General features: G+C 58.7%; 8 protein-coding genes across 8 annotated transcripts; 4 read left to right on the forward strand and 4 right to left on the reverse strand.

The window, feature by feature from the left end:
* The first annotated feature begins 628 nt into the window (after positions 1 to 628).
* FA10DRAFT_265861 (hypothetical protein) lies at positions 629 to 4,182 on the forward strand. The gene has a single exon (XM_025521242.1). It carries the CDS (start codon positions 681 to 683, stop codon positions 4,125 to 4,127), a length of 3,447 nt encoding a protein of 1,148 aa, XP_025379253.1. The 5' UTR covers positions 629 to 680; the 3' UTR covers positions 4,128 to 4,182.
* FA10DRAFT_265862 (alpha/beta-hydrolase) lies at positions 4,126 to 5,827 on the reverse strand. Its single transcript, XM_025521243.1, has 2 exons — positions 4,321 to 5,827; positions 4,126 to 4,238 (listed from the first exon to the last, which is right to left on the reverse strand). The coding sequence occupies exons 1-2, from the start codon at positions 5,432 to 5,434 to the stop codon at positions 4,195 to 4,197; spliced, it is 1,158 nt and encodes a 385-aa protein (XP_025379254.1). The 5' UTR covers positions 5,435 to 5,827; the 3' UTR covers positions 4,126 to 4,194.
* Positions 5,648 to 11,926, forward strand: FA10DRAFT_274702 (hypothetical protein). Its single transcript, XM_025523226.1, has 2 exons — positions 5,648 to 6,392; positions 6,453 to 11,926. The coding sequence occupies exons 1-2, from the start codon at positions 5,745 to 5,747 to the stop codon at positions 11,871 to 11,873; spliced, it is 6,069 nt and encodes a 2,022-aa protein (XP_025379255.1). The 5' UTR covers positions 5,648 to 5,744; the 3' UTR covers positions 11,874 to 11,926.
* Positions 11,927 to 12,098: 172 nt separating this feature from the next.
* On the forward strand, positions 12,099 to 15,118 carry FA10DRAFT_265864 (hypothetical protein). The gene has a single exon (XM_025521244.1). It carries the CDS (start codon positions 12,157 to 12,159, stop codon positions 15,067 to 15,069), a length of 2,913 nt encoding a protein of 970 aa, XP_025379256.1. The 5' UTR covers positions 12,099 to 12,156; the 3' UTR covers positions 15,070 to 15,118.
* Positions 15,054 to 17,428, reverse strand: FA10DRAFT_265865 (hypothetical protein). The gene is made up of 3 exons (XM_025521245.1): positions 16,613 to 17,428; positions 16,311 to 16,548; positions 15,054 to 16,251 (listed from the first exon to the last, which is right to left on the reverse strand). Exons 1-3 carry the CDS (start codon positions 16,997 to 16,999, stop codon positions 15,125 to 15,127), a joined length of 1,752 nt encoding a protein of 583 aa, XP_025379257.1. The 5' UTR covers positions 17,000 to 17,428; the 3' UTR covers positions 15,054 to 15,124.
* Positions 17,429 to 17,636: 208 nt separating this feature from the next.
* FA10DRAFT_278707 (hypothetical protein) lies at positions 17,637 to 19,987 on the forward strand. Its single transcript, XM_025523480.1, has 4 exons — positions 17,637 to 17,859; positions 17,921 to 18,079; positions 18,153 to 19,753; positions 19,831 to 19,987. The coding sequence occupies exons 1-4, from the start codon at positions 17,700 to 17,702 to the stop codon at positions 19,888 to 19,890; spliced, it is 1,980 nt and encodes a 659-aa protein (XP_025379258.1). The 5' UTR covers positions 17,637 to 17,699; the 3' UTR covers positions 19,891 to 19,987.
* FA10DRAFT_265869 (Galactokinase) lies at positions 19,858 to 21,931 on the reverse strand. Its single transcript, XM_025521246.1, has 5 exons — positions 21,424 to 21,931; positions 21,147 to 21,357; positions 21,025 to 21,052; positions 20,481 to 20,962; positions 19,858 to 20,402 (listed from the first exon to the last, which is right to left on the reverse strand). The coding sequence occupies exons 1-5, from the start codon at positions 21,835 to 21,837 to the stop codon at positions 19,978 to 19,980; spliced, it is 1,560 nt and encodes a 519-aa protein (XP_025379259.1). The 5' UTR covers positions 21,838 to 21,931; the 3' UTR covers positions 19,858 to 19,977.
* Positions 21,932 to 22,092: 161 nt separating this feature from the next.
* Positions 22,093 to 23,706, reverse strand: FA10DRAFT_265870 (ARF/SAR superfamily). The gene is made up of 7 exons (XM_025521247.1): positions 23,457 to 23,706; positions 23,296 to 23,334; positions 23,172 to 23,225; positions 23,013 to 23,105; positions 22,725 to 22,941; positions 22,611 to 22,668; positions 22,093 to 22,546 (listed from the first exon to the last, which is right to left on the reverse strand). The coding sequence occupies exons 1-7, from the start codon at positions 23,509 to 23,511 to the stop codon at positions 22,517 to 22,519; spliced, it is 546 nt and encodes a 181-aa protein (XP_025379260.1). The 5' UTR covers positions 23,512 to 23,706; the 3' UTR covers positions 22,093 to 22,516.
* Positions 23,707 to 23,861: the final 155 nt, after the last annotated feature.

Consider the following 23,861-nt stretch of genomic DNA (forward strand, 5'->3'; position numbering starts at 1 on the left):
CGATCGGCAGAAAAAAGAACATCAATTTGCTTGCTTGCAGGGGGAGGGTCAGCAGCAGATTATTGCTCCGGCAGGCACCCCATCTATTGGCAAGGTCGGGCATAACGATTGAGTACTGCCTTCGGGGAGAAGCGAGGAAACAAGCATTTGGTTGCGCCCATGAGAAAATCGGAGAGGCAGGGGCTTCACTGTGCGGCGGCCTGGTAGTCATATGTACTGCTTGCCCTCGGTCCACACGTGAGATTCATGCCAGGAGGCGGTAGGCAGATTTTGAGAGCTGAGCGAGAACAGGGTGCGGAGGATTGACGTGGACGGTTCCGCCGCTGTGGTAAAGCTTTCGATGGGCCAATTTGGGGCAGCTCGTTTTATTTGCTTGTCTGAACCAAACAATTAAAATGTGTGGATTCCCACCGTCGTCTGGACGAAAAGCAGGGGTCGTCGATGATTAGGGAGACGCGCGAGGCGACGCAAGGATCCGCGTCCTTGCATATACCTAAAAACCACGTGGCTCTCTGAGATCCAAGAGCAAGAGAGAGAGAGAGAGAGAGAAAATAAGCATCGATTCACGTGAGCGATGATCGCTGACAAAAAAGTCGATGAGAAGATTGCTTTGGGTTGCTCCACGCACCTAAGACGATGATGGCAAGGGCAGCCTCGCCCCCGCCGAGATAGGCTCGCGAATGCGCTCACAAATATGGTCGCTGGCCGCAAGAGAGGCGGCGAGGAGACTGGGTCCTCGAGGTTCCGGGCAAAAGTTCTATGGCGGGCAAGCGGCAGATTTACTGCATCGCCCTCCTCACCAGCTTCGCCCCCAGCTCCACGCCCGCAGTCTCGCGCCGTCATCGGACTGCAGCCAGTCGAGGGAAGCGGAGGTTACAAGGAAGCTCCAAGAGCCAACGACATCTGATCACGAGAGCCGTCTGCTCCGCTTTCTGCGCAGCGACTCACCCCCCTCGCACTTTAATCTGCCACCAGACACGACACTGCTCGATGCATATCTCTACCTTCGACAGTCGTGTCCAGGTAGACTGGCGAACTTGGACGAAGAAGCTATCAGAATTCTCTGCGCGTCCGTCGAGAGGACGAAGGTGCCCGAAGTGGCGAAGCTAATTTTGAACGATATTGTTGGGAACTCGCCGAGGGGCGCCGATTGTGACATGCAGGTCTCTTTGGGCGATTCACCAGAACGAGCCCATTTCAACGACGCCTGCCGGAAGATTTTGAGGTCTGTTGCCTGTTCTCCACCTCCGGCACCCTGGCGAAGGCAAAGCATGGCGCACGACCCTTTTGTGGAGAGGCTTCACTGGTGCTCCATGGTGAATTGCGTCTTCTCGCTTCTCGTCGAACAAGGTGGCGACCCGACCACGATCCTGGCAGATCTAGACACCTCGGTTGCACGGAGCCTTCTGAATGCCATCATTCATGGTACAGACAGCGTAGGCTCGCCTCCTTTTCTGGGTAGCTTGTTTCGGCACTTGGTAGAAGACGAAAGCGCGTCCTTCAGCGTCACCGAAGAAGGTTTCGATGGAGCCTTTCCGATGACCATCGAAGGCGCACGGCTCATCGACTATCTTCTACATCTGCCTCGATCGACCGAAGGCTTGGAAAAGATGCTAGGCGACAGTCCCTCTTCGCTCGACCTCCCACAGACGCTAATGGCCGCGGCAAGGGTGCTTGAGGAAGCCAAAGCGGCTGGCACAGAAGCGGCAACCGACGAGCTCGTTCGTCAAGCTTCGGCAGATGGAAGGAGAGTCGGCGAATCGCTGAGATCGGTCGGACGAGAGGAGCAGGTGGCTGAGGCGGCTCTCGAAATGACGTTGCGCAGCGTGACGATGAGACTGTTTCAAAAGGCATCGAGACACCAAAATGCTGCTGAGTCCCTCAGAGGTATGGCTTCCTTCGTCAAAGGTCTCTCGCTTCCCAAACAAGAGTGCAACGATATACTCGGCAGGCTGGCGCGCGGCGCTCTCACTACTATCCTTGCATCCCAATCGCACCAGTCCTTTCGCTATGCTGCGTGCGACATCATCGACCGAATGAGCGATATCCTGTTCGCTCCGGAGCATCTCGCAGACAATCTTTGGCTCAATCAGTATTATGATATCGCATTCTCCGACAAGCGTCTGTTACGGGCAGCCACAAACACGATGGGCAGTGTCGTGGCATCTTCCCCATGTGCACAGCGACCCTTCGATTTGGCTGCGACGTTGGGTCCCCGAATGGTCACTGCGCTACTCAAACGCCACGCTTCGCCTCCCTCTCGTGCACGTGCGAATCGCCGTGTGTCCGTCGACCTCATGATCATGCAGCTAGGCATATTTGACGAAGGAGGCAACCTCGCAGTCGAACCTGAAGAACTCGGCCGTGTCTTCCCGCCCGGAGACCGTGCGTCCTTTCTTGCTACTCTGGCTGATGCAGGACTCAAACGACAAGTGCTGCTGCTCTACCGTCTCTGGGGCGGCGCAGCGGCCAAGCCAGTCAGAGACCTCTCGCACGAAGAGGACATCCAGCGACTGACTGCATTTATCCTCTTCAACCTGCACGTGTCGCGGAAGAGGAGGAGGAAAGAGAGCATTCACAAAGTCGCAGTTGAACCGAGCGACGACGACTCGCTCGAGGTGATTCAATCTCACGATGTTCTCCAGTCTCTCGTCCGTCTTCTCGCCAAGGGGAGTAACGCCGTTGGAGAAGGAGGAGAAGAAGCGGATCAGGTATCGTCGGACATTCAGACAGCCTATCACGTCATTGACGCCTACGCGCGCTCACGCCCATGGTCGGCAAGGTCACAGAAAGACTACTTTGCCCTGGCCTCTGCCTACTTCCTCCTTGGACGAAGGGACGAGGCGCTGCGCGTCATGACGGCTGTCCTCGGTCTCAGTACTAAGGGCCAGAAGGCAGCACTGAAGAGGCCGCAGATCGACGATCTCCGGTTGCTCATGGAAGGTCTGGCCGACATTGACCTTGACAAGGCGATTGAAATTGTCGTACAGAGGACTTCGCCTGGCGGGGAAGACGAGCGGGATTCAAGGTTGCTCACCCAGATGCTCTATCGATGCTGGTCGACCGAGCGGCTTGATCTGGCATGCAAGCTGCTCGACTTTGCAGATGCAAGGGGCGTCTCGCAGCATTTTTTCGTCGAGGCGATCCGTACCATTGTCGCCTTCACAGCTGCCAAGAAGGGTGGAGAGCATCTTGCGATGCTCAGCGGGGCTACTAGGATCTACGCAGATCAGTTGCGGAAGGGCAAGACTGCGTCGATGAGCGTCGCACTCAAGCTCGAGCGGCTAGCCAAGGACGCTCTCTGGTTGCCCAGCAAACCCATCCTGGCCTCGGTTATTAAGCTGTGCGTGCATGAGATGGGTCCGGCCTTGCCACGTCCGGAGGAGCGAGAGACAGAAGAGAGCCGAGAGGAGGACGAACAGCACGAGAAGAGTGAAAGCCAGACCAGAGAGGAAATGACGAAGAGCCCGACAACTCGTCACTCGTTGCACGCTGAAGACAGGCAGGCTGCGCTGCTGCTGCTTCACCTCTCCTACCGCTCCTTGTCGACGGTCGATTTCAGTGCGAGCCGTGCTGTGATCCGCGCGATCCATCAGAAGGCCCACGCGATTGCCCGCCATCCTTCGTCAGCAATGTACGGAAACGGGACGGAGTTTACCCGTCTGCAGGCCGAGCTCGACGACACCGTCTATTTACTCCGGCAAACGTACGCTAACATTTCTGGCAGAACGACAGGAGAAGAAGCAAGGTTGCATGGTAGTGACGAGGGGGAGCTCGGCTATTCGATGCCAATCGTTCTGTTCAGAGATCTGATGCTCGCTTATGTGCGTCTGGGCGACGATGGCGGCGCGACAGAGATTCTTCGCTGGGCCCGGGAGGAAGCGGGCGTGACGCTGCAGGATCTCGAGCAGACTTGGAAACGTCCCACGAGCTCGGCAGTGGAACACACGCGCTCGTTTGCCAGTTTCGTTGGAGATGCTATTCAGAAGGGGCGGATTCTCAGGAGGGGTCTGAGGAGGCGCGAGAGCCTGGCAGAGGTGATGGAGTGGCTCGCAGACCGGAAAGAGGTGCCAAAGACGAAAAGCTGGTGGCGAGTGGGCGACCCAGCAAGGCCCGCCTCTCGTTGAGTGCCCATTACACATCATGTACAGATATAATTACAATGCAAGGGAACAATTCCAGGGTGTCCTTCTTTTACCGCATCCAAGCATAGATCCACTCTCCAGCTTCCTCGATCACTGTTGCGAGGGTGATTGGGGACGGGATTCCAGGTCAGCGGGAAGCTCTACCTCTGACCGGCAGCCAACTCTGAGCACTCACTGCCTTCAGTCACTTCGTGGCCTGCGCCTTCGACGAGGACGACCTTGAGTCCGTCGCTTGGCCTTTGCGTTGGTCCCACGACGAGGTTCTCGACGAATTCGCGCGAACAGCGCCAGGGCACCAGCTTGTCATTTGCGCCCGAGCATATGCAGATCTTTTTACCGTAAAAGGGATTGACACGGGCGTCGTGCTCCCAGTAAGGTCTCGAGGCAGGGTCGGTTTGCCTGACGAGCTGTGCGAGTGCATGGGGGACATAGGGGGGTCCATTGGTGACAAAGGATGTCTTTGTGCGGTCTGCCAGCAGGTTCGCGTACGAAGGACAGCCAATGAAGGGCACGCCGACGGTGACCCGTGGGTCGTTTGCGAGGACGTGCCAGGCGGCATGCCCGCCGAGCGACTTGCCCGTCACGCACCACTGCACCACCTCGCGGTCCGATTGCGGAAAGAGGTAGGAGGGCAGCATGTCGACGAGGTGGCTGACGTCCTGCGCCGTGCCCCGGATCATCGAGTAGAGGTCCAGTGCATGCCGTTTGTTGCCCTGCTTCCAGCCCTTTTGGCCCACGGCATCTGTCAAACGGTGGCCGTGGTTGCGCGCATCGAAGCTGACAAGGAGAAACTCGCGCTGGTCTCCCCCCGCCTGGTCACCGAGCGGCAGCCTCTGCCGCTGCGTATGCGCCTTGCTGCGGTTCACACAGTCCCACAGGTGGCGCACGATGCGCTCTTCGTTGTCGGCGCTCCCGCCTCGGCCATGCATGTGGATCACCACGGCGACGTCTGGGACGCGCGGACGCAGCGCACGAGACGTCGAGGGCGTGAGTTCGCTTAGGCCAAACACATTGACCGGAAGGCCGCCCACGTTGATCCCCGTCTTGGAGAGCTCCGGCGCGTACTTATACGGCTTATTCGGCAGCTCTTCATCGGTCTGAATCTCGTCATTGGCCAAGCCTGCCCGAGCGTGCGTCGCTGCTCCTGCCGGCGGAGGCAAATGGTGGGGCGCGGCGTGCAGCTCATTCGGACCGCGATCGGGACCACCGGCGGGCCATGCGCCGCTGTTGTCGTATGGTGCTGGTGCAGCGAGACTTGGCTTGCTCTTCTTGCTCTTGAAAAGCGGCATGCCAGGCTCCTCTCTCGCCTTTCTTCCGCTTCGCTTGTCCAGAAGTGATGAGCAAAGAGCGCCTGCAACTCACCGCCTCGAGACTTTCCCAACTGCTGCACTCCTAACAATGGCTCTTTTTCTCTCGGCCGCGCCGATTCAAAAAGCGGCCAAAGCGCGCGCGTGTTGCAACACGCCTCTCGATGGATTATTTATTTATTTCCTCTTCTCTCATCGCCATTCCCAGTTCCACGCACCCATCCACTCACTTGCTTTTACGAGAGAGGGTCGCAGGCTGAGGCAGTAGCAGCAGTGTGGTTTGCATTGCATCATGGCCGACGTCGAGATGGCATCCGTGGGGATACCGGCGCGGCCGACGCTGGCCGTCGATGTGCCCGCCGACATGCCCCTCGACACGCTGCTGGCTACGCTGAACAAGGATGGCGCGGGGCTGGCGAGCGACGAACGCCTCCGCGCGCCCGATGCAGACCTCATCCTGCAGCTCTACCGGTCAATCCTCTCCCTCGCGCCGCTCGTCGACGCGCAGGCAGCGCTGGAAAAGGACAAGGAGGAGCGCGAGCGCCGCACCGTCGATGCCGAGTCCCAGCTGCACGAGGCCGAGCGGCTCAAGGCCGAGGCCGAGGCGCGCGCAGAGGAGGACAGACTGGCCAAGGAGGCTGCGCTTGGCGAAAAGATGGAGGTCAGCGGCAAGCTGGCACAGGTCGAGGGCACGCTTGCTGCACTTCAGAGCACGTCCGAGAGCGGCGTGGCTCAGTCGGCAGAGGTGGCCGGCAGGCTCGAGAAGGCCGAGCAGGAGAAGCGCGACATGCTCGACATGCTCGAGAGGGAGAAGACCGAGTGTGCGAGGAGGGCAGAAGAGATCGACAACCTCACGGCCAGGGCGCGAGAGGCGAGAGCAGAGGTCAACAGGCTCTCGACGGAGCTGCAGGATGCCCGGAGCGCAGAGGGCAATGCGAAGGTGGGTCACTTTTGAGAGAGAGAAGCAGGCCGCCCTCACTAACTCGAACTTGCCTTGCAGTTCAAGATCCAGAGCCTGGAGCAGGAGCTCAGCCTCAAGGGCAAGGATGCCGCATGGGCCCACGACGAGCTTGGCCGGACAACGGAAGAGTACGCAGCCCATCGAAGCCGGACCCACAACGAAATCGTCTCGCTTTCCAACCAGATCCAGTCTGCGAACCAGGCTTTGGAATCAGCCCAAGCCAAGGCACAATCGCTGCAATCAGCCTACGAAAAGACGATGGCCCGCCTCGAAGAGGCCAACCGAGAGAAATCAGAGCTGCGACAGAAGCTCATCGAGGACGAGACTGCATTCAAGGCAGAAATGAGCACCCAGTCGCGCCTGAGCGACCTCTTGGAACAGCAGAAAGAGAATGCAGAGCGACGGCTGTCGGAGATTGAGTCGCAGTGGGAGGACATCATCGAGCAGCATCGCCTCCGTCAAGAGGACATTGCTGCGGAGCTCGACTCGGAGAGGGCGAATCGCGAAAAGGTTGAGGTGGAGAAGAGCGAGATCCAGCTGGCTCTTGATCGTCTGGCCGAGAGTGTGGGTGTGAGCACTGGTGGGATGGTCGACGACGATGGCAGCGTCCGAGACGGCGCCAGTCCTGTGCCCTCGACACCCCGTGGTCGAACCCCTGGAAGCGTGGGTCTGGGCCACTCGATGCTCATGTCGCCCACCGCTGCGCTGGCGTCCAAGGTGCAGAAGTCTGGCAAGAGCTTCACTCAGGTCTACACCGAGCTGGCAAAGACGCAAGAGGAGCTCCGCCGAGAGAAGCTCGAGAGCCACCGCCTCGGGTCCGTCTTGGAGGGCTTCATCGCCGACCTGACCGAGAGGGCGCCGCAGCTGCAAGCACAGCGCGAGGAGACGGAGCGACTGGGCCGGGACCTCGAAGAGATGAGCGCCACGCTGGCGACGGCATGCGAGGAGCGCGACATATACGAGCGCGAGGCGAAGCAACGCAGACTCGAGGCCGAGGCCGTCAATCGTGAGAACGGCATCTTGGTGCAGCAGGTGGCCGACTTGGGCCGACAGGTGCGCGACCTCGCACGTGAGACGATCCTCCGCGACGACCCCTCGGCTGCTGAACGACTGGCGCCCGATGGAAGCCAGCTGCCAGACCCCTTCAGCGGCCCATCGCAGCAGGAGCGGCAAGAGTCAGACACGCAGGCCGTCATCACGAACCAGCTCGTCACATTTGCCAGCCTGACGGATCTGGTCGCCCAAAACGGCCGACTGTTGCGCGTCGTGCGCGAGCTTGGCGCCAAGATGGAGGCCGAGGAGCGCGACTATCGGGCCAGGCTCGAGGCGGGCGAAAATGAAGCAGTGGAAGAGGCCAGGGAGGTCATCTCCCGGCTCCAAGACGAGCTTCGCGCAGAAAAGACGCGCATCGAAGGCGTGCGTCGGGAACGCGACATGTTCCGCTCCATGTGCTCTGCCGGCCGTGGAGACGGTGGTGCCGCCGCCGCTGCTGCTGCCGCATCCTCGTCAAGTGACTCGTCGGCGGCCCACGCCACCTTGGCCAATCAGTACTCGCAACTTCAGGCTCAGTTCGAAGCGTTCCGAACGGAAGTGGCCAACGACACGGAAAGACTCAAGCAGGAGGCATACCAGGCACGCTCAGAGGCCAGCAGGGCCGCCCTGGGAGCTGCCAAGGACAAGGCCGGCCGAGAGAGCGCAGAAGAGAGGGTGCGAAGCGTGCAGCAGTCGTACGAATTGGCACGGTCCGAGGCGCAGGAGCTGACGAAGCGGTGCAACACGCTGCAAGAGAACCTGGCCAAGCGCGACGTGGCCGCCCACGGCATCGAAGAGGAGCTCCTCACGGCACGCAGCAGCCTCGAGAGGCTGCGCAACGAGGCGGCCAACTTGCGCGCCGAGAAGCAGCTCCACAAGGAGGCCGTCGAGCGGCTCATGGGCGAGTCCAAGGCGGCTGTCACGGAGAAATCGGCGCTTTCGGAGCTGCTGCGCAACGTGCAGAGCATGCAGTCTGAGCTCGAGAGATCGTCAGGCGAGAGCAGGAGACGGATGGAGACGCAGGTCGAGAGGCTCGAGGAGCAGCTCAAGGAAAACCGCGATCGGCTGGCAAAGGAAGAGGAGGCCGTGAGGCAGGCATCGATGCGGCGAGACGTCGAGACGACGGATTTGAAGTCGAGGCTAGACCGAGCACATGTCGAACTCGCCACCGCGAGGGAGCACCTGGCTGTAGCAAAGACCAGCGTCGAACATCTGACGGCGAGGAGCGAGGACCTGTCCAAGCAGCTCGACGCAAAGGAGGAGAAGCTGGCTGTGTACGAGAGGCGCAGCGGCAGCAGCGTCAACGGAGTGGGCGGTGGAGCAGCAGCAGCAGCAGGCGGCCAGCAGCCTGGCAACACGCTCCTGAGCCGGGAGCAGCAGCTCGAGGTGGAGCTGGCAGACGTGCGTGGCGAGCTCAGGAGCGCCCAAGTCGAAGCGGAGCAGGCCCGCAGCCACGTTGAGCAGTTCAAGTCGATTGCCCAGGCAAACGAAGAGGCCCTTGGTCAGCTCCAGGCGACATACGACCAGTACAAGGCCGAGACGGACAGCAGCCTTGCGGAGAAGACGACGGAGCTCGCCACGATTCGACAGAGACTCGAGGCGCTGGCGACTGAGCTTACGACTGCTCAGAATGAAGCCAGCGCTGCTCGACAGGAGGCTGACCAGCAGCGGACAACGTTTGCGGCCGAGAAGCGGACGTTGGAGGACGCCATTGCTGAGTTGGGCAGCGTCGAGAGCCGGGCAAAGGCTGAGCAGGACGATGTGCGAGCAGAGATGCGCAGGCAGGCACAGCTCACCCAGGAGGCCCACGCAAAGTACGAGTCCGAGCTCGTGGCTCACGCCGAGGACGTCAAAGCCCTCACGGCGGCCAAGGAGGCTCTCGACCGCAGTCGAAGCGAGGCCAGGGAGGCGATCAAGGCACGAGAGACGGCCCAGGGCAATCTTGCGAGCTCACAGAGCAGCTGGGAAGCCCAGCGAGGCGTGTACGAGCGAGAAAAAGACGAGATGCGCAAGGCGAGCCAGGAATTGCGGAGCCAGAACGAGGCGCTGCACAAGCACCTCGAGACGCTCCGGTCGCAGGCCAGCGAGATTCGTCAGGCCGCTTCCACTTCTTCGTCGTCTGCTGCGACTGCGGGGCTTGCCGAAGGGGCTTCCTCTTCCTCGTCCTCTGCTGGCAACGAGGAGCTGCATGAAGTCATCAAGTACCTGCGTCGAGAAAAGGAGATTGTCGATCTGCAGGTCGAGCTTCGCGAGCAGGAGTGCGCCCGCCTCAGGCAGAGCGTTGAGCACACGCAGCGCAGCCTCGACGAGGCACGCATTCAGCTGGCAGAGGAGCGAGACCGCAACGCATCGGCCACGACGTCGGCGCAGCAGCACGAGGAGCTCATGGACAAGATCAATCAGCTGAGCATCCTGCGCGAGAGCAATGCAACCCTTCGCGACGAGACGGAGCGTGCGCAGCGCAAGGTGTCGCTCCTCGAGACGCAGCTCTCGTCGACAAAGGCCGAGCTGGACCCGATCAAGGAGCAGCTCCGCATCGCGCAGGTGGAGCTCGAAGCAAGCCAGGGCCAGCTGAGGCTCACCCAGGAGGACAACAAGCGGTGGCAGGCCAGGGCTCAGTCGATTCTGCAGCAGTACAACCGCATCGACCCAGAGGACCTCAAGCGGCTCGAAGAGCGTGCGCAGGCTGCAGAGAAGGTCGTCGAAGAGCAAAAGGCGCAGCTCGACGCGAAGGCCAACGAGGTCGAGGAGCAGGCCAAGGCAACGGAAGCGGCAAAGGCCGAAGCGGCTGCCAAGCAGACGCAATTCGACAAGCTGAGGCAGCAGTCGATTGAGCGCATCAAGTCGGCCAACCAGAAGAGCCAGGAGCTGACTCAGGAGCTCGAACGGGTCAAGGCAGAGAGCAGCGCGAATGCAGAATCAGCGCAGGGAACAGACGAGCTCAGGACAGAGTGCGAGAGGCTAAACGGGGAGCGCGAGACGTTGGCGCAGGAAAAGCAACAGCTCGAAGTCAAGGTCCAGGAACTCGAGAGTGCAAAGGAAGAGCTCGAGAAGCGAGCCGCTTCTTCAGCGCCTGTCAACGATGGGGAAGGGGTCGCACAGCAGGCTGCAGAAGGCGCAGAGGCTCCGACGTCGGCTGCAGCTTCGGAAGAAGTGCAGAAGAAGTTTGACGAAGAAAAGGCGGCGTGGGAGAAGCAGAGGGAGACGATCGAGGGCAATGTCAAGAGACATCTGGAGAACGCCAAGAAGTTCCTCAACGACCGACGAGCAGCGGAGAAGGACCGTGACGAGGCGAAGAAGCAGCTGGCGGAGAGCGAGGCCAGGCTGCGGCAGGAGTGGAGCGAGAACCATGCAGACGAGATTGAAAAGGCCGTTCGGGAGCGGACGGCCGCTGCTGCTCCGGGAGACGGCGGCGATGGAGGCGATGCTCTCCAGGGCGGCGATGCGACGATTGTTGCTCAGCTGCGGAAGCGCATCGAGGAGCTCGAGGCGCAGCTCAAGCAGCGAGACGCGCGCATTGCCGAGCTCGAGGCTTCGCTGCAAGGTACACCCCAGGGTGCTGCGCTCGATCAGATCAAGGCACAGCACCAGGAGGAGCTCCAGCTTCAGGAAGTTACCTTGGCGCAGCAATTCACCGAGCGCCAGAAGCAGGCCGTCGAAGCGGCCGTCAGGCAGACGAAGGCAAGCGCAGGCGCCGAGATGAATGCCAACGGGGCTTCAACGGAGGCCATCGAGGAGCAGGTCCAGGCCCGGCTCAAGGCATTTGAAGACGAGCGAGGGGCGCAGCAACAAAGCGAATTGCAGGCTGCGGTGCAAGCCAAGGAGAGGGAGCTCAAGGCCGCCCACGAAGAGGCCCTCAAGGCTCGGTACGAGGCCGGAAAGGAGGAAGCCAACCTTCGCAACAAGCTCGTCGTCAAGCAACGTGACAACAAGATCGAAAAGCTCACCAAGGAAATCGCTCAGCTCAAGGGCGAGTCAATTGCGACGCCGACGTCTGCCGAGGGAGGCGCCTCTGCACCCGCTACGGCGCCCACTGGCCCGGCTGTGAGACCGGTACCTGCGGCCTCCTCGGCGGCCCCCTCTGGTGGCGCGACACGCGGAGGCGCGCCGGCTGCTGCAAGAGGTGGTGCAGCAGGGCGCGGTGGGGCCGTCCGGCCTGCACAGCGAGGAGGAAGAGGAGGTGGAGCGGCCGGAGCAGCCACTGCGGCGGCCACGAACGCCGCTGCTGCCACAGCTGCCAACTCCAACAAGAGAAAGCTGGAGGGAGCCGGGCCCAACAACAACGCCAACAACGGCGCGGCGCAGGGTGGTCCGGCTGGGGATGGCAATGCGCCGAAGAAGCAACGGGCCGCGGGAAGCGTCATTTCCATCAGAGGTGGCGCTGGCAGGGGTGGTGGCCAGGCAGGCGGGGGAGGAGGGGGAGCGTGAAGCTTGTAAAGGCGTGTATGTGCTTAGGCAGAAATCAAAATTACTGTACCAGGATCCCGAGAGGCTGCTTTCCTGAATCGTATTCGTAGTGGTGGTGCTAGGTGTGACCTTGCACTCCTTTGCGTCGTGTGTTCATCCGCCCACGTGGAAAATCTTTATTTTCGCTCGACGATCCTCCACGAAGGAAAGAGGGACGGACGTCTTGGACATGTTCGCGTTGCTTCACTCAGCAAGACACGACCACCATCACCACCACCACCACCAAGAGACGGAGCGCCGAACGATGGCTTCGGGCTCCCACAACAAGCTGGCGTTCCTGCAGCAGGCACCGCCGGCCAACTATGTGGCTGGTCTCGGTCGTGGTGCTTCGGGCTTCACGACGAGGTCCGACATTGGTCCTGCTCGAGAAGGCCCATCCGCCGAGACGATTGCGGCCGCGCGGGCCAAGCGTGGCTTGGGGCCCGAGGATGGCGATGATACCCCATCGGGGCGAGATCGAGGGGATGATGACGATGGAGGCGAGCGGGGCGACGAGGAGGAAAATGATCCCAATCAAGACCCCGAGAATGAGACGGGCCTGTTCGCGGGGGCCGTGTACGAACGAGATGACGAAGAGGCCGACAGGATCTGGGAAGGTGTCGATCGGCAGATGGATGAGCGGCGCCGAAAGAAGCGCGAGGCGAGGGAGAAAGAGGAGCTGGCCAAGTTCCGGGCTGAGCGGCCCAAGATCCAGGCACAATTTGCAGACCTGAAGAGGGGTTTGAGCACAGTCAGCGAGGAGGAGTGGGCCAACCTGCCGGAGCCCGGCAATTTGACAGGCAAGAGGAGAAAAGCTGCGAGCAAAAGAGAGGCAAGAGATACAAGGAGCTTCGCGGTGCCGGATAGCGTGATCCTGGGCAACAGGGAAAGGGGTGCCATGGAGAGCAGTGTAGGGAGTGATGAGGCTGGAGGGGCGAGCGCGACAAGCGATGGAACGCAGAGCAGCTTGCAGGGAACGACGACGAGTCTTACGGATATCGGAGAAGCGCGAAACAAGATCTTCTCGCACAAGCTCGACGAAGCTGGAGAGAGCGGCATTGCTTCCACATCTGGTACCAGCTCAACGATCGACCCCAAGGGCTATCTTACCGAGCTCAGCTCGACGGTGACGAAGAGCGCGGCCGAAATTGGCGACATCAAGAAGGCGAGGAGCCTGCTTGATTCGGTCATCAAGACGAACCCAAAGCATGCGCCTGGCTGGATTGCAGCAGCGAGGCTCGAGGAGGTGGCGGGCAAAATGGCTGTGGCGCGCAAGGTTATTGCGCAAGGCTGTGAGCAGTGTCCAAAGAGCGACGATGTGTGGCTAGAGAGTGCGCGCCTCAACACATTGGACAACGCCAAAGTCATCCTTGCCCAAGCCGTCCAGCATATCAGTCAGAGCGTCAAGATCTGGCTTAAAGCTGCCGAGCTAGAGACGGACCCAAACAGCAAGAAGCGAGTGCTGCGGAAGAGCATCGAGTATATTCCGCACTCCGTCAAACTGTGGAAGGAGCTCGTGAATCTCGAGGAGTCGCCGGAGGACGCGAGGATCCTCTTGAGCGGCGCCGTGGCCAATATCCCCCAGAGTGTCGATCTATGGCTGGCTCTGGCTCGGCTGAGCAGCCCACAGGAAGCGAGAAAGGTACTCAACGAGGCGCGAAGAGCGGTCCCTACAAGCCACGAAATCTGGATCAGCGCCGTCAGGCTGATGGAGCAGCAGCAAGATGCCGAAACGCAGGAGAGCACCAACATCGAAAAGAACCAGACGAGCTTGGATCGCATCATGGCCGAGGCCGTCAACCGTCTGTCCAAAGCTGGCGCAGTACTGTCGCGCGAACAGTGGTTGCGAGAGGCTGAGCAAGTCGAGAAAGAGGGCAGCCCAAAGACGAGTGCAGCCATCATCAAGGCGACAATCGGACTGGATATTGACGATGAAGACCGGAAGACGGTGTGGGTTGAGGACGCCCAGTCGGCCATCGATAAGGGCTGTATCGACACAGCGAGAGCAATTTTGGCCTTCACATTGCGCCACTTTCCGGACATACCCTCCATTTGGCGTCTGGCTGCCGATCTCGAAAAGAGCCACGGGAACCGAGAGTCCCTCGAGGCGCTCCTGGAGAAGGGTGTCGAGAACTGCCCCAAGGCCGAATTCCTCTGGCTCTTCTACGCCAAGGAACGCTGGGCCACGTATGGTGATGTGGCAGGCGCGCGAGAGATCCTGATCCGCGCATTCGACCAAAACGTCGGGTCAGAACACATCTCACTCGAGGCTGCGCAGCTCGAAGCGGAGAACGGGCAGACGAAAGCCGCCAGCCTGTTGCTTGCGCGCGCACGGAAGGAGGTCGGGAGCGAGCGCGTCTGGCTCAAGAGCATCCTGCTCGAGAGGAATCTGGGCCACCTGAAAGAGGCAGCGGACCTGACAAAGCAAGCGCTAGAGAAGTTCCCAGACACCAGTGGCTGGAAGTTCTACCTTGTGCTCGCACAGCTTACCGAGCGGCTCGAGAGCCAAGAAGGTGGCGCCAACATCAGAGCGGCGAGAGAGGTGCTCACAAAGGGATGCAAGCGTGTGCCTAAATGCGTGCCGCTCTGGCTCGAGGCGAGCAGGCTCGAAGAGAGGGCCGACCTCACCATTCGGTCACGAGCGATTCTCGAGAAGGCTCGCTTGGCCAATCCACGTAATGAGCAGCTCTGGCTTGAGGCTGTCGACGTCGAGGAGCGGTCTGGAAGCGTTGCTCAGGCCAAAGCGACGCTAGCGAGAGGTCTGCAGGAGTGCCCGTCGAGCGGCGCTCTGCATGCTCGGGCTGTCTGGCTCGAGCCCAGGCAGGCCCGAAAGACGCGCTCGGCTGACGCTTTGAAGAAGACGGGCGACCATGTCGAGGTGCTCTGCACTGTTGCGCGGCTCTTCTGGAACGAGCGGAAGATCGAGAGCGCTCGAAAGTGGTTTGAGAGGATGTCAAAGAGCGGCGGGGACTGGGGAGACGGGTGGGCGTGGTGGCTCAAATTTGAAAAGATGCACGGCACCGCAGAGTCACAGGACATTGTCCGTCAACGGTGTGCAAGGCAGGCCCCGAGGCACGGTCGTCTCTGGCAAAGGACGGCAAAGGACATCGACCATCCTAGTCGGACTACAGAAGAGATCCTAAACATTGTCGCAGATCAGCTCGTCATCACTACCTGATCTTGGGTTCATCTAATTGTATAAAAGAATTTGACAAATACAAAATGATCTCGCATCATGGCAGTGGCCTTGAATAGTCTCCCGAATCAAAAGCCTGACGGTCATAGTAGCGGGCTCGAACGGTTCTGCCGCCAAAATACCGCCCATCGAGCTCTTTCAGGCAACGCCAGGCGCCCGCCATCCCGCTGAATCTGACAAAGACCTTGACAGGCTCCCCCTGCAGGCTCTCGCCCGCAGAAGGTGACGAAGGGTGCACAAGGACGCGCTGGACGAACCCGTGCTTCCCACACTCGTCCCCGACCTCCTGAGGGAGATCATCGTCGACGTCTTCGATTGACGCGACGACATTTTCCAGCACGACGACCTCGGAGGGCGAACCGTACTGGGCCTCTGCCTTGCGCCTTTCCTCCTCCGCCATCGAGTTGATGACTGTTCCTCTATTGTTCAAGTTCTTGCTCTGGCCATGACTTTCTTCCTGGCGCGATGACGATGATAGCTTTTTCGAGCCCGAGGAAGGAATCTTTTCGGCACGAATAGGCTCGAGGATGCCCTTGCTGCCTTCCGATCCCAATGCTTCCCCTTTTTTCCAACCTTGCTTAGCCAGCAAACGCTCTGCAAATGTCGACGGATCCACGTGCGTCCGCACTGGCATCACAGGGGGTGCAGGAGGTCGTGGAGGTGGTCCCGGCGGTGGCGGTCCTGGGGCGGCAGTCTGTTCTGGCGCTGCTATCACGGTCGACGCAAGTCTGTCTGGCTCGTTGTTTAAGGCATCCGTTTGTTCGCCGCGCAACTTGGCCAGTCGTGCTGCAATGGCAATAGCTGCTTCTTTTTTGCGCTTGAGCTCGTCTGCTTCAGGCAAAGCTTCAAGCGCGGCAGGAGCGGGCGGGGAGATCGAGGCTGACTCTTGCTCTTGCTGCTGCTGTTGCTGCTGCTGCGACATGGCCAATCGACGTTGGTAAGCGTCTTCTCCAGTCGCTGCTTGAGAGAGCGCTAAACGGCGTTGATATGCTTCTTCGCCCGACTGTGCTTGCGGAAGGGTATGGGCTACGGGGGGAGCAGGTGGTGCCTCTGGGGGTGCTGGTGGAGGTGAGAGGTATGGTTTCTCATCATCATCGAAAAGGTCGCCTTGGGCGGCGGAAGGGAGGACATGAGCGTTGTACGATGCTGGTGGTGCGAATCGACCTAACGCAATTCGGTGTCAGAAGTAGAATACCACGAGCAGCAATGATGGGTGCACCTACTCAGCTTGCGTCTTCGTTCTTCATCGAGGTCAAAGTCTTCATCCTCTTCATCCTCCTCTTCACTGCCCCACTGCTCCTGCATCTCTTTCTCCTTTCGCAGACGGCGTATGGCTTCTCTCCTTGATCGCACGAGGTCTTTGAACGCACTATAGTCGTTGGGCACTCGGACGTCGTAGTCGGCGTCCAAGTTAATCGTGCTTTGTAGGCCGGGAGAAGCACCCCTTTTTCTCTTGTATTTCTGCGAACCAACGACACTTCCTCAGAGCGTATTTCTGGAAATCATGAGAGACACTGTCACTTACCTTTTTCTTTGCCCTTTTGCCTTCCTTCGTATTGCTCCATCCATTGACGTCCCCATCATCCTCGTCGTCAACGTCTTCAAAGTCAGGCCTTTTCCTTTCGCCCCGCTTTTCGGCAAGCTCCGCAAAAATCGCTCGGTCCCTCTCAAGCTCATCTGGTGGAATCGCCATCTCGGGAGGTTGAGTGATGATGGGCAGCATACTGAAGTCCTTTTGGGCGCCTGCGCTGTCCGTGAGGGACAGAGCTGTCGTTTTTATGCCTTGTAGGACCTCCTTTGACGGTCCAGATGATGGCTTGCTTGTGCTTGACGTGGAAGATGATTCCTCCTCGACGTGGACGGGGACCACGCTCTTTTCCGATGATTTGCTTTCAACATGCGCGCTTTCCATCGATGAAGAGCTTGCGAGCAGTGCAGCTGCAACAGTCGGACGTTTCTTCTGTTGGGCGACACTCTTGCGTGGCGCAAAGCGCAGTGCAGCGGACCATGCGACTGAAGTATCGTCAAGAGCGGACCATTGAAAAGAGAAGATCAATGGTAAGCATTCTTTTGCGAGCGCGGTATGCGGATTGTCTCTTCATGATCCAGGCGTTGACTACACCGTTTTCTCGGCATCCTTCTCCACAGAAGAGAAGGAAGCAGACAAGACGATGTGCCATGCCCTTCAACATCCGACATCACCCGTGGGGACTACCTTGCGATTTTGGGGTCGGCGCTGTGGCCTCCGGCCCTGCCTCCTTTGGCTGGTCTTCATGCTCGTCCCCTTTTGGTTGCTCGCCGGCATCTGTGCTTGCTTTCATCTCGCTTATAGCTGACGACGTGGCCTCTTTGCTCGTTCCATCATCGCCATCGTCAAAGATGCCAGAATAGAGCGACGACGCGAGCTTCGTGCTCGGCGCCATGGTCGTCTTTGCCCTCTGAGCACAGAAGATGTTGCGGCGTTGGTGGTCAAAAGTGGTTGCTGCTGATCGGCCGAGATCCAATAATTTTAGGCTCTCAACTTTGCCTTCTTTGGTGGAGGGGAGATTCCGGGACAGCATCAACATCTCTTGTTAAAATCGGGAGAACAGACAGGCCGGCTAGAGCCTAAGATGAGCGCCTCGGCCAGCACCGAGGAGTTCATCGAGCTGCTCAATGCCGAGCAGCATGTCGACCTGCAAAAGCTCAAGGACTACGCTCGACACGGCGTCCAGCCGACGGTGCGCGGCGAAGTTTGGCTCTACCTGCTTGGCGTGCTGTCTGACGACAAGAGTGAGTCGTCGTGTTGGTCTTTCCCAACAGACCGAATCGGAAGACTGACAAGTCTCGCCAGGTCAAGAGATGACATCTGTCAGAAGCAAGTACCTCGAATACGATGGCCTGGACAAGCACAATGCACAGCTAGAAAAGAGGATCCGGAGCGAGTGCGTACGCTACTATCACCGCTTACTCATGGCCCGGCCCCCTGCGGGAAGGACGTTGGCGCGATCAGGTAAGCGAACAGGCTCGTGAGCTCAATTGTATTGCGGACTATGGTGCTGAGGGTGCATGTTCTCGTATTCTAGCCCAGAGAATCTCTTCACGGCCCAATTCTTGGGCGTCCCGTGGGCCACAGTCCGATTCCAAAGGAGGGTTGGCCATGTCGACATCATCCTCCTCCCCTCTGCAAGCAGGTAGTAACGGAGGTGGAAAATTACTCAATGGCGGGCCAGGAGGGCAAGGAAAAGCAGGCGGTGGTGGCACTGGTGGTAGCACGCCCGTCACTCGCGGTCCGAATCGTGTCGACAATGGCCGCTGGCGCGCGCTAGCTGGCGGATCGAATGCGCCTGCTTCTCCCTCGTCGACGGGCGCGATGGCCAATGGATTGGGCATGAACCTGCTGGCCGATGGCAGCGAGGAAGACCTCACAGATCCAGAAGCAATGGCGGCCCACGAGCTCAAGCACTTCAGTGCTGCCGTGCAAAACATCATCTCTGCCTATCTCAATCGTGCACGATGGGAAGCGGTTCAAGGGCAGCAGCAGACTCAGCATCAGCTTGATTCGCACCGCCACCACCGTCCGCAGCACCAGTCAGGAAGAAGAGCCTCATTCAGCGAGCATCACCGGAGAAGGCTATCAACGTCGAGCATGGCGGAATTGACTTCAGAAAGACCTAGGAGAGGTTCGACTGCTTCGAGCTCAGGTCACAGCGCACGTAAGAGTATTGGTTCACTCGATGCCGTCCTAGCTCGCGAAGAAGACACTGAGGATAGCCGGCGACCCTCGACCTCCAGTGGCTTGGCAAGTGCACCCCGAGGCTCAACGCAGTCATTGGGCTCCTCGGCCCCGTCATCACCCCGACATAATCCCAGGCCCGTGTTCGGTTCACCGACAAAGATGGACCTTGCCCCGTCTCACAGCTCTTTGCCCCCCACGTCCTCGGCGCAAATGAATAGTAGCAGCAACAGCAGCAGCAACGGAAGCCGACCTGTGACCCGACACAGAAGCAATACTGGCTCGAGCCGCTCGGCGCGCAGACTCTCTACGTCGTCCAGCTCTGCATTTCCTTCGCTCCCCAAAGAATACGAGTGGGCGCATCAGGCTTCTTCGCAACCTCACCATCTTCCTCTTCCACCCAAGGACTTGGCGCGGCTGCCCGTTGTCAGCACAACGACAATGGCTGCCAAGGCTGCCTCAACACTTGGCGATGGCGTCGCTGCGCTTGTCACGGGCCCGAGCCAGACAGAGTACCATCCAGATATGGTCTACCTCTGCGCGCCATTTGTCAAGTGCATCCGTGCCGAGACGGGCATGTACTTTGCATTTGAAAAGCTTCTGACAACAATGGAGGCTCACCACGTTCACCACCCTCTACCCTCGCGAATCTCAACCTTTCTGACGCTGTTTCGCACGACACTCCCCGAGCTCTACGCCTACTTTGACGAGGAGGAAGTCGACGTGATTGGACTTGCGTCGGCCTGGTTGCGCCACCTTCTTGCGGCCGAGATGCGCATCGAAGATCTCATGAGGCTATGGGACACGTACTTTGCCATGCCCGATTTTCTCGACTTGCACACCTACGTGTGCTTGGCGATCCTCACTAACTGCAAGGATGCTCTCGAGGAGCTCGATCAAAGCGAGGCGAAAAGTATGCTCTCGAGCCTGCCTCCTCTGGACGTCGATCGGGTAAGTGACGGACCGCACATGAAGCCTCATTCTCCTCCAGACTCGCAAGCTGACAGTTGTCTACCTCCTCCGCTCAGATTCTCAACGAAGCCATCAACATCCGTCTCAGCCATCGGCAATCGCAGACTAGTCAATGATGCCTTTTTCTCATGGATTTCAGCGTTCGTTTGTACTCTATTGCCCTCCTGCAATGTTTCCCCTTCCCACTGTCTGTCTGCTCCCATTTAATCGACCTTGTAGACGCAAGCACCGCCCGCGGGCTGGCTGACGAGGAGTGCTTCGTCGAGCCTTTCGTCGCTCATCTGTGGGAACCTCTTCTTGTAGTAGCCGACCTTGAGTGCCTCGAGGACGTCCTTGACCTTGTCCTCGCGCACGAGACTGACGGTACTCCCACCCCAGCCAGCACCCGTGGCTCGGCTGCCCAGCGCACCGGCGCTCTTGGCAATGGACACGACCTCTTCGAGCTCCACGCAGCCGTTTTCGTAGTCGTGCAACAACGACGCTTGGGACTCGTCGAGGAGTGTGCCGAGCTGCGTGTAGACGTCGGGAGACGAGCTCGAGGTGCAGAGAGACTTGAAGACGAGGACTCGGAAAGCCTCGGCAAAGACGTGCTTTGTCCTGGCGTGCAGCTTGAACGTCTCCGCCCGCACTGTAACCCGAATTTGGTCTCAGCTTTACCCAAATTCTACACAGTCGAGGTCAAATTCCTGCGGTCGAGGCGACTCACCTGGGAATTGCGAGAGAAACTCCTTGTCAAATGCATCTCCCTTGAAGCCTGTCAGCTCCTCGACCTCTTGCCTCGTCAAGCCCTTCTTTGGCAAGAAGTCCCCAGCCAAGGCACCCAGCACCTTGATTTTTGCCGCCTCTTCGCCATATCTTTCTCTGGTCTCGCTCTCCTGATCGCTCGTCAGTGGGTGCTTGCTAAAGTATGTCTCCATGAGCTTCTTGAGTGTCTTTGTGCTGTCGTCCTTCGGCAGGTCCAGGTGGACGCAGAGGGCACGACAGGCCATCCACAACTCGGCGACGCGAAGGTTGTACTGGACGGGGCCCATGACTTTCTTGTCGGACACGACGAGGGTGTTGGCGACAACAAATGCATGAGCCGGCGAGCTAGACGGCAGCTTCGTCGGTTGAACGGTCAATGTGGGCACAAAGGCAATGTGCAGCGCATGCCCTGGGACACCAAAGATGGACGCCGCTTGGTCCATTCTGTCGCGTAGTCACGACTAGGTCAGCTACATTCGCTAGGAGAGACGGGAAACGAAGCTCACCCTCCTGATGCCACGCCGACTAGCCGCTCTGCCAATGAAAAAAAAAAGATCATCAAAGAGACTTGTCAGTACGGCCGGGGCAGAACGAGCCTCGAGATGGAATAGGTGGGCGCTCAACTCACCGCTCTCGATTGCGACCTCTGCCATCTCTCTCCTGCTGATCAGCTCTCTCGCTTTGAATGCCTCGAGAATGACAATGGAGCTGCAGCTGGTCATGGCTGCACTCGAGCTCAGGCTCGACTCGGGAGGAATCGTACCATCGATGAGCACCTCGATCTTCGTCGGCGTCGTCGAGCCGGACAGGACAGCGGGAGGAAGGTGGGGATGGAGGCCCTGTCCACGCAGAGCTGTGTCAGAATCGAGAAGGGGGGCGAGCTGAGGAAGTGAAACTGTACATACCTTGAAGGCGACCTTAAAGTAGTTTGCCCATCGGCTTGGTCCCTCATGGATTAGCTGCACCTCGTCGGTGCTCTTGACATCGCTCTCGAATCTCGTCGCCTCGAAGCGCTTCTCAGTGTTTTGAAGGTCAAAGTGGACCCTCTTGTTCTGGTCTGGATCCGACTGCACGCGAACAGCCATGAGAATGTCCATCTCGAGGGCCGCGGGCAGGCACGAGAAGCCCATGTGATCAATGTGCTCGCCAATGATGTTGACCCGTCCGGGGGCGCGGGCGATAAAGTGGGGGGCCGCGCCAAACCTGGACTCAAAGTCCTTGGTCAGGCTGTCCCATCGCTGGCCCTCCTTGGCCAGACGAGGTGCAGAGTAGACGTTTGACAGCGTCGGCACAAGGGGAATCGGGTCGCTGTTGGCCATGGCTGTCGGCAAAAATGCTGTGTGGTTGATCGTAATCTGACTAGAAGCTGTTCTTCGTGTCAGGCACCCCAGACCGGCTTTCTTCTAAAAAAAAATTTAAAGCCAGCTGGTAAAGCGAAGCTATTCTGGGAGTCTCGGTAGGTAAGGCCGTGGACTGAGAGGGGACTTAGGCGCCTTGGGCGCGCCAGAATCTTTTAGCAGGTCACACGACGGGATTCTCGAAGAAGATGCGTGTTGTGAACAGAGAAGAAAGCGGCGTTTTAGGGAGAGAAAGGAGTATGAAGGACGGGGTACAGGGGAGAGTACGGAAAGAAAGAAACTAGCGCAGCGAAGAAAGAGACGGGGGATAAGGGATTGCGGAAGGAGGGAGCGAAGCGTTGAAGTGAAGTGACAGTTGCATGTCGGACAACGAAGAGGAAAAAGGAGTCGTACTGAGTCCCAGTACCGATCCATCATTTTGTCGTTTTGAAAAAGGATAGTGGCCAAAGGAGGGAAAGCATCTCCTCTTCCATCTCTCCGTTCTCGTTCCCCCACTGCTGGCTTCACACCGCTCTCCCCAGCTTCGAACAAAGTCATGAAGAGCAGTCTTGATCATCCAACCTCCAAGATTCTATGACACCTGAACTTCCCTCCCCCTTTCGGCAGATGCCTCCAGCCTCGCAATAACCAGCCGCCTTCTTTAGACTCGGCGCTTGAGGTTGGTGCTCAGCTGTATGCGCGTAAATGAGCGGTCAGCAATCAAAATTTGGCACAAGAGAGAGTCCTAGACTCACCCAGTCAAGACCCTCGTAAAGACCGTCACCGCTCGTGGCGCACGTCGCTTGGATGAACCTGGATGGATAGTGAGCATCGCACTGCAAACACTTGAACAGGAGGGAATAACTCACCACTGGCGCTGCCTAAGGCTGTGGAGACCGAGCTTGTCGGTGATTTCTGCAGCGTTCATGGCGTTCGGCAGATCCTGCTTGTTGGCAAAGACGAGGAGGAGAGCGTCCCTCAGCTCGTCCTCGTTGAGCATGCGCTGCAGCTCCTCGCGGGCCTCCGAAACACGCTCGCGATCGTTGGAGTCGACAACGAAGATGATACCTTGGGTGTTTTGGAAGTCTTATTGGGAAAGGAGGACAAGAGGTAAGTCCCTGCTGTCCTAAGTGACGCAAACTTCTCTTCGAGCTTACAATGCCTCCAGAGCGGTCGGATCTTGTCCTGTCCACCAACGTCCCAAACGGTGAACGAAATGTTCTTGTATTCGACAGTCTCGACGTTGAAACCTGTGAGTATGCCGGTAAGCACTTGTTTGCTTTCTCGAAGACATTATCACAGCAGCAAGTACTCACCAATAGTGGGAATCGTGGTGACGATCTCACCCAGCTTGAGCTTGTAGAGAATGGCTGCAGGTGCAAACGCAATGATTAGGTTTTTGGCCACCATGTCCACGTCTCGTAAGGTGCGGCTACTCACTGGTCTTACCGGCCGCATCAAGACCAACCATCAGAATGCCTGTCGAGAGTGTTAAACGTAAGTCTCTGTCCCTAGCTCCTAAGGTGCAAAGCAAGAAGTGCGCTCCCTCGCGCGCCCCATCTCATCTCAAGAAGAGACGTGACCCCGTGCGGCCTACTCACGCATCTCCTTCTTCCCGAAGAGACCGCTCAAAAGACGAGAGACGGAGAGACCCATTTTGACGTTTTATCGACTGACAAAAGGGAAAAGATTGACTGTTGCGAGGCGATAAGGGGTTGGCTGAGAAAAGAATTTGAGCTTCCTAGCCTGTCTGAATATCCCGTCCGACTACAGAAGCGTGAGGATATGTGCAAGGGCGAGGAAAAAGAAGGGAAAAGACGCGAGTCGTCCCTGGTGGCTGTCGAAGGTGTTGGAGCGAAGGAGGAAGAGTTGGTTAGTCGTCAAAGACGGTCTTGTGTGCGACGAGAAAACAAGTCCACGTCGCCCTATTCATTCATATCAGTGCAAATTTGAATCGACACCTCCGTCTTCTGCAATACAAAAACTAACGAAAATAAAGTCAAACG

This window comes from Acaromyces ingoldii (genome assembly GCF_003144295.1).
Source record: "Acaromyces ingoldii strain MCA 4198 unplaced genomic scaffold FA10scaffold_2, whole genome shotgun sequence".
Classification (NCBI taxonomy): Eukaryota; Fungi; Basidiomycota; class Exobasidiomycetes; order Exobasidiales; family Cryptobasidiaceae; genus Acaromyces; species Acaromyces ingoldii.